The following is a 13784-nucleotide window of genomic DNA, read 5'->3' as shown; positions in this document are numbered from 1 at the left end:
CTCATAACCCTTGTAGATATTTTCATCTGAGTTAATTATTGTTTCACCATGGGTAATATGGGGACTTCTAAAATTTGGTGAAGCCTTTGACACCAAAAGAGGGTCTGGCTTTATAGTAGTAGAGATGTGCTCGTGCTTTCTTTTGGAACCTGGGGACAGAAAAAGTGACTTCGTAGTTTTGAATTCTGAGAACCTCCTTCGAATTCTAGAACTTTAGGGGTCTCAGAGGCATCTCATACTCTCCAATTTAATCAATCATTCAAAATTAACGAATTTGGGTCATTCTGATTCATGTTTCGGTCGACCAAAACACGAAGTATAACAACTATAAGTGAAGTAAAAAATAAAAAGTAAAAACAATAATTCCCCTTGAGAAATAGAAGCCAGTACCATTCGTCCATTTGTAATCACTTTTGGATGAGTTTGGAATTGTATTGGTTATAAATTCTCTCAGAGAGCCACTCTAACTCTTCTTGGCCAAGAAGCCGAGCCATTCTCCATAGCTCCACGGAGCCGGTCAAAGTAGCCTCTACGTACTTCACCACGTGATAGAGAGAAGAGAGTTACAGAGCATATTAGCTCAGTGGAGCCGGTCAAACCAGCATCTACCTACTTCACCTGTTCACTATGTGATAGAGACAGAGCTAGAGGGTGCAGGCTTCTACAGTTGGCTGGCCCTTTCTATATTTGCATATATACCATCTTCATTGCTTGGAATCAATAGGACTTGATCTCATCATACCCAAAAGTTGAATACATCCAACTTCTCCCAACTGGTCCCTGCAGCACACACTCGCTCTACAACACTCTCCCCCATTCTAAATACTCACACTCCCTCACACTCTTCCTTCCCACACCAATCAAACTCCATTTCAAGGTATGCTAGCGTCTTCTTTGTTCTTCATCTTGCTTAGAATCATTGTTCAACTTTTTTCTGCTGTCTTTTGTCTACATCTGTATCTTCTTTCACCAGGTCTGTTTCTGCTATTCCGAGGATGGTGAAGACCAAAGTCTCTGAAATCCCGAAGATTACTTACCAGGTGAGTTTAGCCTTCTTCACTGCTTTTAATGCTTCCTTGCATAATTTGAATATCTACTTAATGCTGCCAAAATTGAACTCTTGAAAACTAGTTTTGCATCTAAATTTTTTTTTACTGTGTTCAAAGAATTTTCTTCCTTGAATTGTCCTGGTTTTCAGTCGGATATGATGGATGAGTTGAAGGCGGCACATGTTCTTATGGGTATTGGTGCTCCGGAGGCGGCGGCGGACGGTGTTCCTGCAGCGGCGGCAGCGGAGGTTGCTTATGCCTTTTTCACTGCTTTTATTGCTTCCTTGCAAAATTTGAAATTTTTATTTAGTTTCCTAAGGGTATTATTTAGTTTGAAAAAACACGTTTTTATAAGAATTAATTGAAAATATGTGTTGGTTAAAGAAAATATCTTTCTTCCTTGAACTGTGTTGGTTGATTTTGCTGATATAAATTGTGAACAAGCTAGTGTTGGTAGAAATTTGTTGTTATTAAATTTTGTGGATTTCCAGAAACACTATGATTTGCTTGTTGTGGTTGTTTTCGTATCTGGGACTTAATTGGGTTTTAAGGAGAAAAAAAACGGTTGGAAATTCTGTTCACATGGTTAGTTTGTGGATCCTCAATTATCTCTAATATGCTTAGGTTGTATGCTTCTAGTAACATAAGTGTGTTAAAAACAGCAAGACAAGACGCTTCAGATACATATCTGGCATGAATCATGCTCATATGGTAAAGGTAACTGTTGCTTGAGGGTAGAAAGAGAAAAGGTAAAAAAAAAAAAAAAAAAAACTTGAATTCAGTAGATGAGGAATGGAAAGGTAGAAACGAACAAGTTGTGAATGAAGTCAGGGGAAAGTGAATTTCGTCAAGATGTAAATTTCAAGATGTGAATGTATGAGTGGAAGTATGCTTTAATTTGGATGAAGAACATGCATGTATTGATGGTATGAAAAAATGTCTTGCAGGAAAGCAGATGTGGTGGTGGTCATGAAGAGTCACGCCCAAGTTCTAAGGCTGATGAAATTAATATCCCCCCTTGGACACTAATAATCCCGAAGTTGGAAGATCACAATAATCTTCTACAGCTCCATGACGATCAGGTTGTGGGTGTTCGACTTCCAGCTGACCTTGATTCAGTAAGTTACCCTAAAAGATTTTATTGTAAAATTCGAAGCCCTCACTTACTCACAAATATTCTACATAGATTCTTTTCCCTCCAATTATGGACATAATGTATTGATTTATTTGTATTATTGTACGTCTTGTAGGTGAGTGCATCTACAGCAGCCATGTTAGTGCCAGTGCTCGGTGGTACTATGAGCCTTTTGAAAAAAGTGAGTTACATTGCACAAAAAGCTGTCCTATTAACCCAAGTGTATATATGTTGTTTTGGAAGTTTTAGACTCCACTGAAAATTATGTCCCTCTGTTCCATGAACAGAAGTTACAAAAGGAGGTTGCTGGATATGATGAGGACGAAGACGAGGAGGAGGAAAGGGATGTTGGCAATCAACATGTAAATGAACATTTCAATTAAGTTGCTGCATGGCTTATATTATCAGCTGATATAATTGACACATGAAACCATCTAGGATGAGACCTTCCAGGTCTACCTATTTGGGTGCATATAGCAAAAGATATCACTCCTACTATAGTGGTGAACCACCCAGCCACTCCTATACTGTAGATTGCTGCGTCTCTTTTCCACACTTTTTTTACATGTTTGGCTTCTATCCAGATTCCAGACACAGCTCTACTGTATAGTTAGCCAAATTTTATACTCAAAGTTATTGTTGCAGGAAATGAATCAGGAGGAGGGTGAGCAAAGAGAGGAGAATAAGCATATCAACAGCTTTCATAAGGAGGATGTTATTGTTTTAAGTGATGACGATGACGAGGAGGAGAAGGCTGTAAGTCATGTTGGCAAGTCTACTTGTTTTCTGCTGTCTTTGGTCTACATTACCTATGGATCTGTGGTCTTGTTCCTTCCTTTGAGCTAGCTGTGTTGGTAGAAATTTGTTGTGATTAGATTTCGTGGATTTCAGTGTTTCTGATGATTTGCGTTTTCGTAACTGGGACTTGATTGGGTTTTAACATTGAACAGGGGAAGGTCTATTCAAAGCCGCTGTTGATGAAAATGAAGGTTGATGACCTTAGACATTTAGCTGTTAAGCTGCGATTGAAAAATAGCTCCTGGGATTCAAAGGAGAAGCTGGTTGATCGTATTGCAAAGGCACTAGGTGTTTGTAATGAATAGTTTATGGTTATTGCAACCAAACTAGGTATTTGAGATTCCATAAATAATTTATGACAATTTGAAGGATCTTTATTACTTGTGTAATTTGTGAAGAGAGACCTGAAGAGTTGAGCATCGTATTGGGTGCTTCTTAAATTGAGTTTGGTGCATATAGATCTTTTGCCCCAAATTTGTTGCTTACTGAATTTTCGAGCTTTAGTGCTCTTTAGTTCATCTTTGTAAAACTCATTTTGGACAGGCAGATATAAAAGGCATGCTTTCAGTTGCAATATTGCAACTCGCAAGGTTCAAGTGCCTGCATTCAGTTTTACTTGTATGATTTACACACCTCACCAAGAAAATATAATGACGATGGAATTGTAATACCCGAAAAATTCAAATTAATGTCCGATGACATTTTGGAAATGATTTCGTAGGCGTGGGCACGAATACGAAGCTTGAAGGAGTTGTGGAATTAGTTCGAACGATTTTATTTCGAAAACGAACGTTATTTAGGGGGTCTTGAAAAGTGACTTCTTATACGTACAGAATTTGGGAAAACTTTCTTCATGAAAGTTGTAGAGCTCGTCGATACGATCTCGTGCATATGTGGAACGCAATATTCGGAGTTCGTATGAATAAGTTATGAATATTTGAAAATTGGGAATTTTCTATAAATATCAAAAAAATGTTGATTTTTTTCATTAAGGACGAAACTTTTCTGTTTTTGCGGAATAGTCCCCCGGATTCTCTCTCTCTCTCTCGATCGAAACCCTCAGACCCGGCGGGTCGTGTTCGACCCGACCCGGCTGGTTCTCTCCCCTCCGGCCTCCTCCAGCCCCGGACCCGGACTCCTCCGTGATCGCCGCTCCACGCCCAGCCGTCCCCTCCCATCGCTTCGCCCAGACGCTGCTCCAAAAGCTGGATCGAAGCCACCCAGACTCTTGATTCGGACCCGGCCGGAAAACCACTTTTCCGGCGTTGCATGGGCCGATCGTTCCCATTTTTGTGATCTCCTCCTCATGCTGATCATCCCCATGTAAGCCTTTCATCACGATTTTGTGTATAGAACGCTAGATCATGGTTTGACTTTTTCGACGTCCCTGATTTAATCTGAAATCTGATCGGACGCACAGGATTAATCCGACTTCCAAGCTTGATCTAGGACGATCTAGGCCAAACCAGACTTAGCTCCAGGTATGGAAGTCGACCACCCTTTCATTTTGAACCAGTTTGTAGTTGGTCACTTTGCCATCTGAGGTGGTTGACCGGCGTTGACCGCCGCGTTGACCGCCCACTGACCACCGCTTGTGGCGGCGCATCAGACCATATTTCGAGTTTTCATTATCTGGGCGATGATCTATGCATCCATACGAGCGTTTTGATATATTACAAGGTTATGTTAGAAAAAGTTGGTAAATAGTGGATTTACGTTTTTACGTTACTATTTACGGTTTTTACGTTTTATCTTCGGTTTACGATCTACGAAGATCAGACCATCGGTTTTACTTCAAATTTTAATATGTTGATCGTATGACTGTCCCGGTGACTTTGTGAGGTCACGGGCGAAGATCTGACCGTTGGATCTTCGTATATTTGAGAAATAGTGATTCGGAAGGCGATTCGTGAGAATCCGACCGTCGGATTTTCATATAATTTTGTGGAGATGTTAGTAAGGGCGATTCAGGAAGATCTGACCGTTGGATCTTCGTGATAATTTTGGAGGATGATCCTAAGGGCGATCCGTGAGGATCCGACCGTTGGATCATCATATAAATTTGATCTGACCGTTGGATCATCATTAAATTAGAATCCGACCGTTGGATTTCTGTATATGTGTGGTCTATGAATGATTTCTAAGTTAAGATCGTGTTTGACTAGGTGGTTGATGGATTGATTGGTGAACGATTTCGGATCGTTGTTTTTGAGCTGTTAAGAAGACGCAGCGGGAATTTAGAGGTGAGTAAACCTCACGTGGTTCATATTACGAACCGAATAAATTTAATTACCTTATTTTGTCGTAATTGCGTGAAAATATTTATGAAATAAATATTTGTTTTAAAATCATATGGACTTGATCAACCACGGTCCATGGGGAAGTAAAATGATTTTTATTATACAAAATGAATTTCACGATTTTCTTGTGTGAACTATAGTTGGTATTAGTGGTCATTCCTGAGTGGGTGATTACGTATATATATATTTACGTGATTATATGTGGAATGGTGTGACATTGAAGAGTGTGGAAATTGGGATGATTAAAATACTATGAATTGAAATTTGACTTATCATATTTATATGTGATGATCATGATTGATGAGTTCTTGTTAATATTCATGATTTACATTGGAGTATGTATAGAGTTGGAGAATGTAGGATTCTGAGGACGAGGTGTCCGAAGTTTGACGGTTATGGATAACCGGAGTGTTTGTGTACTGAGGACGGGGATGTCCAAAGTGCGACGGTTTATTATTAACCGAAGTTGTGTACTGAGGACGGGGATGTCCAAAGTGCGACGGTTTATTATTAACCGAAGTATATGGTGCTGAGGACGGGGATGTCCAAAGCGCGACGGTTATAGTGTTAACCGAAGTATTTTGCCGTTGCTTGACCCTAGGCCAAGGTGTCAGAGGTAACGAGGCAGTTAGAGCTCTAACGTGTTATTGGGATGGACCAGAGTGGTGTTATGTGGGTTGGGTGTTTACAGGACCAGTGTGGTGTATGGTGATTTGAGGATTGTGAAAATGTATTCCTTGTGGTTTCCATGAGTGGGTTGATGTCTCTTTGCAGACGTAATACTGTTGAATTTTACTTGAATTGTAATTTAATAAATCAACAGTTCTTTCTTGTTTACTCATACTGGCTGTAAAAAGCTTACCGGGTTTTGTGTTGTTGCAACTCCCGGTACACTATTCAAATTGTGTAGCGGGTAATCCTACAGGACAGGAGAACCAGGACGGTGATCGTGCGGTTAGAGCAATGGTTATAGTTTTACAGCAATTGTAATAGTGAGGCGAGTTAAGCTCATTTGAGCCTTACAATTTGATTTGGTGGGAGTGTGCTGTAATAAATAACTTGAGGATTTGGGTTATTGTAAATTTGAGAGTTGTGAAGTGTGGTTGTTGTGAGAAAAAAATTCAGGATGTTAGTTGTAATTTGTTATTATTCATGTTTCGGATTTGAATTGATTATTCAAAATTCGGGGCGTGACAGTTTGGTATCAGAGCGTAAGGTGCATATTTGGTGATGTGTCAATACCTTCCGAGTGATGGCCCGTCTGCAGCGGATCCCCATCGTGTGCTCTTTGGTATTGGCTAAGTCATTGGGTATGCGTGAGTGTTGGGAGTTGTTTAGGCCGCTAGGTCGTTTAGGGAACGTGAATACATTCCCTATAGTATTGACTTGGTTAATATGAATTTGTATTTGACTTATACTGTGTTTTAAGTGTTATACATGTATTAGCCAAGCATACTATACTCCTTAGGTGATGGAGATTCGAAGGGGTTGTACTTAGAACCTTACAGTTGTCTTGTAGGTTCGTATTGGAATAAGTTCAGTGGCTGCGAGTTACAATCCTTGAGGAATAGAAACCTCTTGATTCAACTCTGTTAAGTCAACGAGGATTGTTTTATGGAAATGAGGTTCTTTTGATTGTTGAAGTGTTTGGTTGAAGGCATGGTGTGGACCTATGCTCGTCTGTAATGTGGATACGAGTATTAATCGATAGTAATTTTGCCTTTTTAAGTTGGATATACTAATGTTTTTGAATAGATTCTTGACTCATGTGGAGTTGTGAGTAGTGTTGCGGTTAGGGAAGGAATTATTGCGGTTACTTCTTCCTTGTGCTTGTAAGTTGTTAAGCAGGGTTTAAGGTGCGAGACAAGAATTTTATTTTGTGCTCGATGGTTAGAGAGGAGAGACCATTGTTTTGGGTTGTCGTTGAGTACTATAATTCCTTCAGAATCAGGATTGTTGGTAGAATTGGAATTAGTAGTAGTTTTGGTGATTCTGAATTTGAATTGAGTTCGCGAGATGTGTCTTATATACGTGGTTGATGTTACTTGCATCATTTTGGAACGATACGTTACGATTCACAAGGAAAACTGGATTTGAAATTTATTCATTTGAACACCATGGGTTGATGACCTGACCGTGACTTGTGAATATAGTTTTGTTCAAGTGAATGAAATTGAATTTTGTGGCCTTTGTGTGGTGAACTAGTTTTCTTAAGTTTTGGATCGTAGTATGGAGATGGGCTGCAGTGAATTTGAAGTTGTTGTGTGTTTTAAGTTTAAGTAGGCGGGACACTTAAAGTTTTGCAATGGAGTTGATTTTGGTGTAATTAATTGGGAGAGTTAGAATCAGTTCTTGTGAATGATGTTGGATGAGAGTGTGTGCCTTTGGTGATTGATTGTAGGTGTTATAGTTAAACGCAATTTCGGATATTGATTTTAGTGATTTTGTTAGGTATCCATAGTGGTTCAAGTGAGTTACTATGTGATATGGAGTTTGATTTGATTTCTGAATCGCTAAATGTTAGGGATTGAATTGTGGTGAGTTTTTGTTGAAACAATTGATAGATGGAATTATCGAGATTCTATAAGAGTTGTAAGAGTAACTCTAAAAACGTGGGTTTTTCCTAGCTAACTCAGGATGTGTTTAGCTTTATAAATCCCTAATCCTATCGATGAAATTGTTGTGTTTGGTTTGACTCAGAGGATACTAGCTAGACCTCGATGCGACTTAATTGATTGTTGGATTCTTTTTGAGTGATTGTTTTTATTGCATCATTATGAAAGATGTGTGCAGTAGAGTTGTTTATGGTTTTGAAAACAGTATTGGGTGACCAAGGTTCGATCCTTGGTGTTGTTGTTGGTTAAACAAACAGGAAAGAAAACATGCACACCATCTTATTGAGTTTATATTACAAAAAAAAAAAGAAAAAAAAAAGAAAAAAAAAAGCGAGGACTATGCTATACTAAGCCTAGTCAGCAGCTCCGGATGGGTTGAGGCTGAGCTCAAGAGAAACGTTTGAGCCACTGTGGTAACCGCCTGAGCCACCAGAATAGTAACCAAAAGCGCTACCTTCCTCGGAAGTAGCCTTCAGGTTACCAAAGACGTCCTCGCCGTGCACGGGGAACAGAGGAAGAGTTTGAACCTCCTGGTGATCTCCTCCTCGTTGTTGCAGGGATGTTTGTCCTCCTGTTGTGCCAAAAGAGTTGTACTAGTATTAGTGTTGAAGTGTGAGGAAGAATATGAAACAGAATTTAAATCAAGAAATCCTTCATTACCAGTAGAATAGGTGGAACCAAAGTTGAGATCAATGGATCTACCATCATCCGTAGAACTAGTGGACCCAAAATTGATGTCAATGGATCCACCAGCTGGCCCAAAATTGATGTCGATGGATCCACCAGCACCAGTAGAACCAGTGGACCCAAAATTGAGATCAATGGATCTACCAGTACCAAGAGAACTAGTTCTCATGGGCACTGGAGCAGCCTGATTACACCTATTCATCTGCTTCTCTCGAGCCCTGACGTTCTGGAACCAAAAGTAAATGTTCTTACCCTCAACATGCCCATACTGGTTCAGCTGGAGACAGATCTCGTGAATCTGCTCTGTAGTTGGGCACTTAAATCCCTTGACATAGTAAAGATCCTTGAGGATTCTTATTTGTTCTGGAGTAGGAATCCACCTGGTACGGCTTCGCCAGAAATCCATGTTGGCACTACTTCCAGCTGCTTGGGTGTTTCCTCCCTCCTCTGTTGGTTGCTGTTGTTGTGGTTCCATTTGTTGCGGGGTTTGGAGCTCCATTAGTTGCAGAGTTCGTGGCTCTTGGGTCATGGGGTGAGAGGATGTGTAAATCGAGGAATACATGGTTTAGTGTTTGAGGGAGATTTTGTTAGAAGGATTGGAGTTGTTGAACTGGTGATTGGAGATCTGAGATTCTCAGAGGAAAGATGAGATCGAATCTTCAAATGGAAGAAAAGATCTGAGAAAGAAGGATTGAAGATTTGGAGGAAAAGATTGAAGATCTGAGAGTAAAAAAAAAAAAAAAAAAACTGGGGATTTGAGAAGAGAAAGGCTGAAGAGTTGAGAGAGAAAGACTTGAGCTCGGAAGAAAATTTCTTTTCTTTTGGAGTGAACAGTTTTTCTCCAGAATGCACCTATTTATAGAACAAGGTGAGCAGATCTCCACCGTTGGATGAACGATCTCAGAATTTGAATCCACGCGTTGGATTAAAGTCGCCCCGAAACCCGGAAAAGCTGTTGGCGCGTGTTGAGCGTGTAAGGGGACAGGCCGAACCTCGAGACGCTGTGGCAGACAGCTTTAGCCGAAAGTGATTTGCTTTCCGTAAATCACGGAAGAGACGTGTCGTGGCACGTGGAGTGTACCGACAGTTTGTTGTTATTCTATCGCTTATGATAGAATAAATAAAAGAAGTTGCATGGATAGTAACGAGAGCAGCTGGTGCTCTAGTGGTTGAAGAGCAAGGCTCTTGTACAAGAGGTCAGAGGTTCGAACCTTGCCTCTCGTTTATTTTTATTATGTTCGCTTATGACATAATAAGTATAACATTTGTACACATTATATTAAGCACAGCTTGTGCTCCAGTGGTTGGGGGACAAAGGTTTCGTGCGGCAGGTTGAGGTTTCGAACCTTGCCTCCCCCGTTATTTTATTTATGTCACTTATGACATAATAAATATAACACGTGAGCATATATTAATGAAGGCAGCTCTTGCTTCAGTGGTTGGGAGCAAAACCTTCGTGTTCGAGGTCGGGAGTTCGAACCTTACCTCTTACAAATATTTTTGGATCTCGTATATACTTGTTATACGGACGTATATACGGTATGTACGGTATACATACGTATATACGGCCTGTACGGTATGCATACGTATATACAGTTGTACAGTATGCATACGTATATACGGTCTGTACGGTATACATACGTATATACGGTATGTACAATTTCATACCGTAGCCGAGCTGGAAATAGTAAGCCCAATTGTTCGGCCCGATTTGTAGGCCAAAATAGTAAGCCCAATTGTTCGGCCGATTGGTAGGCCCAAATAGTAAGCCCAATTGTTCGGCCCGAATGGTAGGCCCAAATGTTAAACCCAAATTGGTTCGGGCCGGTTTAAATGTGGATGGTTCGATTTCTTCGGCCCAATTGGCCAGCCTTAATGCTTAGCCCAAGGATTGAGCAAGCCCAAGTCATCATCACTGGGTGACATGTTTTATTGGCGTGCTTTTGAGAATGATTTGTTTTGAGTGATGCTAATTGAGTAGCGAAACGCTTTGTGGGAGTGTTTATTGTGGTTGTATGCCAGTACAGGATGACGATCAGTGTGAAAACAACAATATGTGCAATGCCACGTGGTGATTTGAGTGTGGGTTGCTTGAAGCAATTGTTGTGTTGTAATTTTGAGAAATGATGCGGTGAAGGAATGTCATGTTGATGACTTAAGTGGGAATGAGGATTTCATTTGTGAATTCTAGTTTTGTGAATTTACATCGTGATGAAAGGATTTAGTGGCCATAGGAATGTATTTTTATACGAATGGCTGTGGCTTTGTGGATTACTACAGTTTTGGGAAGGATGGAGATTCGATGGTTAGGTCAACCTTAATCAAGAGGAATTGACTTACGCTTAAATTTCGGGACGAAATTTCTTTAAGGAGGGTAGATTGTAATACCCGAAAAATTCAAATTAATGTCCGATGACATTTTGGAAATGATTTCGTAGGCGTGGGCACGAATACGAAGCTTGAAGGAGTTGTGGAATTAGTTCGAACGATTTTATTTCGAAAACGAACGTTATTTAGGGGGTCTTGAAAAGTGACTTCTTATACGTACAGAATTTGGGAAAACTTTCTTCATGAAAGTTGTAGAGCTCGTCGATACGATCTCGTGCATATGTGGAACGCAATATTCGGAGTTCGTATGAATAAGTTATGAATATTTGAAAATTGGGAATTTTCTATAAATATCAAAAAAATGTTGATTTTTTTCATTAAGGACGAAACTTTTCTGTTTTTGCGGAATAGTCCCCCGGATTCTCTCTCTCTCTCTCGATCGAAACCCTCAGACCCGGCGGGTCGTGTTCGACCCGACCCGGCTGGTTCTCTCCCCTCCGGCCTCCTCCAGCCCCGGACCCGGACTCCTCCGTGATCGCCGCTCCACGCCCAGCCGTCCCCTCCCATCGCTTCGCCCAGACGCTGCTCCAAAAGCTGGATCGAAGCCACCCAGACTCTTGATTCGGACCCGGCCGGAAAACCACTTTTCCGGCGTTGCATGGGCCGATCGTTCCCATTTTTGTGATCTCCTCCTCATGCTGATCATCCCCATGTAAGCCTTTCATCACGATTTTGTGTATAGAACGCTAGATCATGGTTTGACTTTTTCGACGTCCCTGATTTAATCTGAAATCTGATCGGACGCACAGGATTAATCCGACTTCCAAGCTTGATCTAGGACGATCTAGGCCAAACCAGACTTAGCTCCAGGTATGGAAGTCGACCACCCTTTCATTTTGAACCAGTTTGTAGTTGGTCACTTTGCCATCTGAGGTGGTTGACCGGCGTTGACCGCCGCGTTGACCGCCCACTGACCACCGCTTGTGGCGGCGCATCAGACCATATTTCGAGTTTTCATTATCTGGGCGATGATCTATGCATCCATACGAGCGTTTTGATATATTACAAGGTTATGTTAGAAAAAGTTGGTAAATAGTGGATTTACGTTTTTACGTTACTATTTACGGTTTTTACGTTTTATCTTCGGTTTACGATCTACGAAGATCAGACCATCGGTTTTACTTCAAATTTTAATATGTTGATCGTATGACTGTCCCGGTGACTTTGTGAGGTCACGGGCGAAGATCTGACCGTTGGATCTTCGTATATTTGAGAAATAGTGATTCGGAAGGCGATTCGTGAGAATCCGACCGTCGGATTTTCATATAATTTTGTGGAGATGTTAGTAAGGGCGATTCAGGAAGATCTGACCGTTGGATCTTCGTGATAATTTTGGAGGATGATCCTAAGGGCGATCCGTGAGGATCCGACCGTTGGATCATCATATAAATTTGATCTGACCGTTGGATCATCATTAAATTAGAATCCGACCGTTGGATTTCTGTATATGTGTGGTCTATGAATGATTTCTAAGTTAAGATCGTGTTTGACTAGGTGGTTGATGGATTGATTGGTGAACGATTTCGGATCGTTGTTTTTGAGCTGTTAAGAAGACGCAGCGGGAATTTAGAGGTGAGTAAACCTCACGTGGTTCATATTACGAACCGAATAAATTTAATTACCTTATTTTGTCGTAATTGCGTGAAAATATTTATGAAATAAATATTTGTTTTAAAATCATATGGACTTGATCAACCACGGTCCATGGGGAAGTAAAATGATTTTTATTATACAAAATGAATTTCACGATTTTCTTGTGTGAACTATAGTTGGTATTAGTGGTCATTCCTGAGTGGGTGATTACGTATATATATATTTACGTGATTATATGTGGAATGGTGTGACATTGAAGAGTGTGGAAATTGGGATGATTAAAATACTATGAATTGAAATTTGACTTATCATATTTATATGTGATGATCATGATTGATGAGTTCTTGTTAATATTCATGATTTACATTGGAGTATGTATAGAGTTGGAGAATGTAGGATTCTGAGGACGAGGTGTCCGAAGTTTGACGGTTATGGATAACCGGAGTGTTTGTGTACTGAGGACGGGGATGTCCAAAGTGCGACGGTTTATTATTAACCGAAGTTGTGTACTGAGGACGGGGATGTCCAAAGTGCGACGGTTTATTATTAACCGAAGTATATGGTGCTGAGGACGGGGATGTCCAAAGCGCGACGGTTATAGTGTTAACCGAAGTATTTTGCCGTTGCTTGACCCTAGGCCAAGGTGTCAGAGGTAACGAGGCAGTTAGAGCTCTAACGTGTTATTGGGATGGACCAGAGTGGTGTTATGTGGGTTGGGTGTTTACAGGACCAGTGTGGTGTATGGTGATTTGAGGATTGTGAAAATGTATTCCTTGTGGTTTCCATGAGTGGGTTGATGTCTCTTTGCAGACGTAATACTGTTGAATTTTACTTGAATTGTAATTTAATAAATCAACAGTTCTTTCTTGTTTACTCATACTGGCTGTAAAAAGCTTACCGGGTTTTGTGTTGTTGCAACTCCCGGTACACTATTCAAATTGTGTAGCGGGTAATCCTACAGGACAGGAGAACCAGGACGGTGATCGTGCGGTTAGAGCAATGGTTATAGTTTTACAGCAATTGTAATAGTGAGGCGAGTTAAGCTCATTTGAGCCTTACAATTTGATTTGGTGGGAGTGTGCTGTAATAAATAACTTGAGGATTTGGGTTATTGTAAATTTGAGAGTTGTGAAGTGTGGTTGTTGTGAGAAAAAAATTCAGGATGTTAGTTGTAATTTGTTATTATTCATGTTTCGGATTTGAATTGATTATTCAAAAT

At 40.5% G+C, this 13784-nt stretch overlaps 1 protein-coding gene across 2 annotated transcripts; it reads left to right on the top strand.

The window, feature by feature from the left end:
- Positions 1-682: 682 nt before the first annotated feature.
- On the top strand, positions 683-3467 carry LOC133707167 (uncharacterized). 2 transcript variants are annotated; one of them, XM_062132733.1, is made up of 8 exons: positions 683-877; positions 974-1040; positions 1199-1297; positions 1997-2167; positions 2300-2365; positions 2472-2546; positions 2830-2940; positions 3135-3467. In XM_062132733.1, the coding sequence occupies exons 2-8, from the start codon at positions 996-998 to the stop codon at positions 3285-3287; spliced, it is 720 nt and encodes a 239-aa protein (XP_061988717.1). In that variant the 5' UTR covers positions 683-877; positions 974-995; the 3' UTR covers positions 3288-3467. The 2 variants fall into 2 exon arrangements, with proteins under 2 accessions (XP_061988717.1, XP_061988721.1); XM_062132737.1 differs by having other exon boundaries at positions 2830-3038; positions 3135-3266.
- The last annotated feature ends 10317 nt before the right edge of the window (positions 3468-13784 follow it).

The sequence above is a fragment of the Rosa rugosa genome, chromosome 1 (genome assembly GCF_958449725.1).
Source record: "Rosa rugosa chromosome 1, drRosRugo1.1, whole genome shotgun sequence".
NCBI lineage: Eukaryota > Viridiplantae > Streptophyta > Magnoliopsida > Rosales > Rosaceae > Rosa > Rosa rugosa.
The sequence above is the reverse complement of the archived record's forward strand: the minus strand, read 5'-3'. Positions and strand labels throughout refer to the sequence as shown.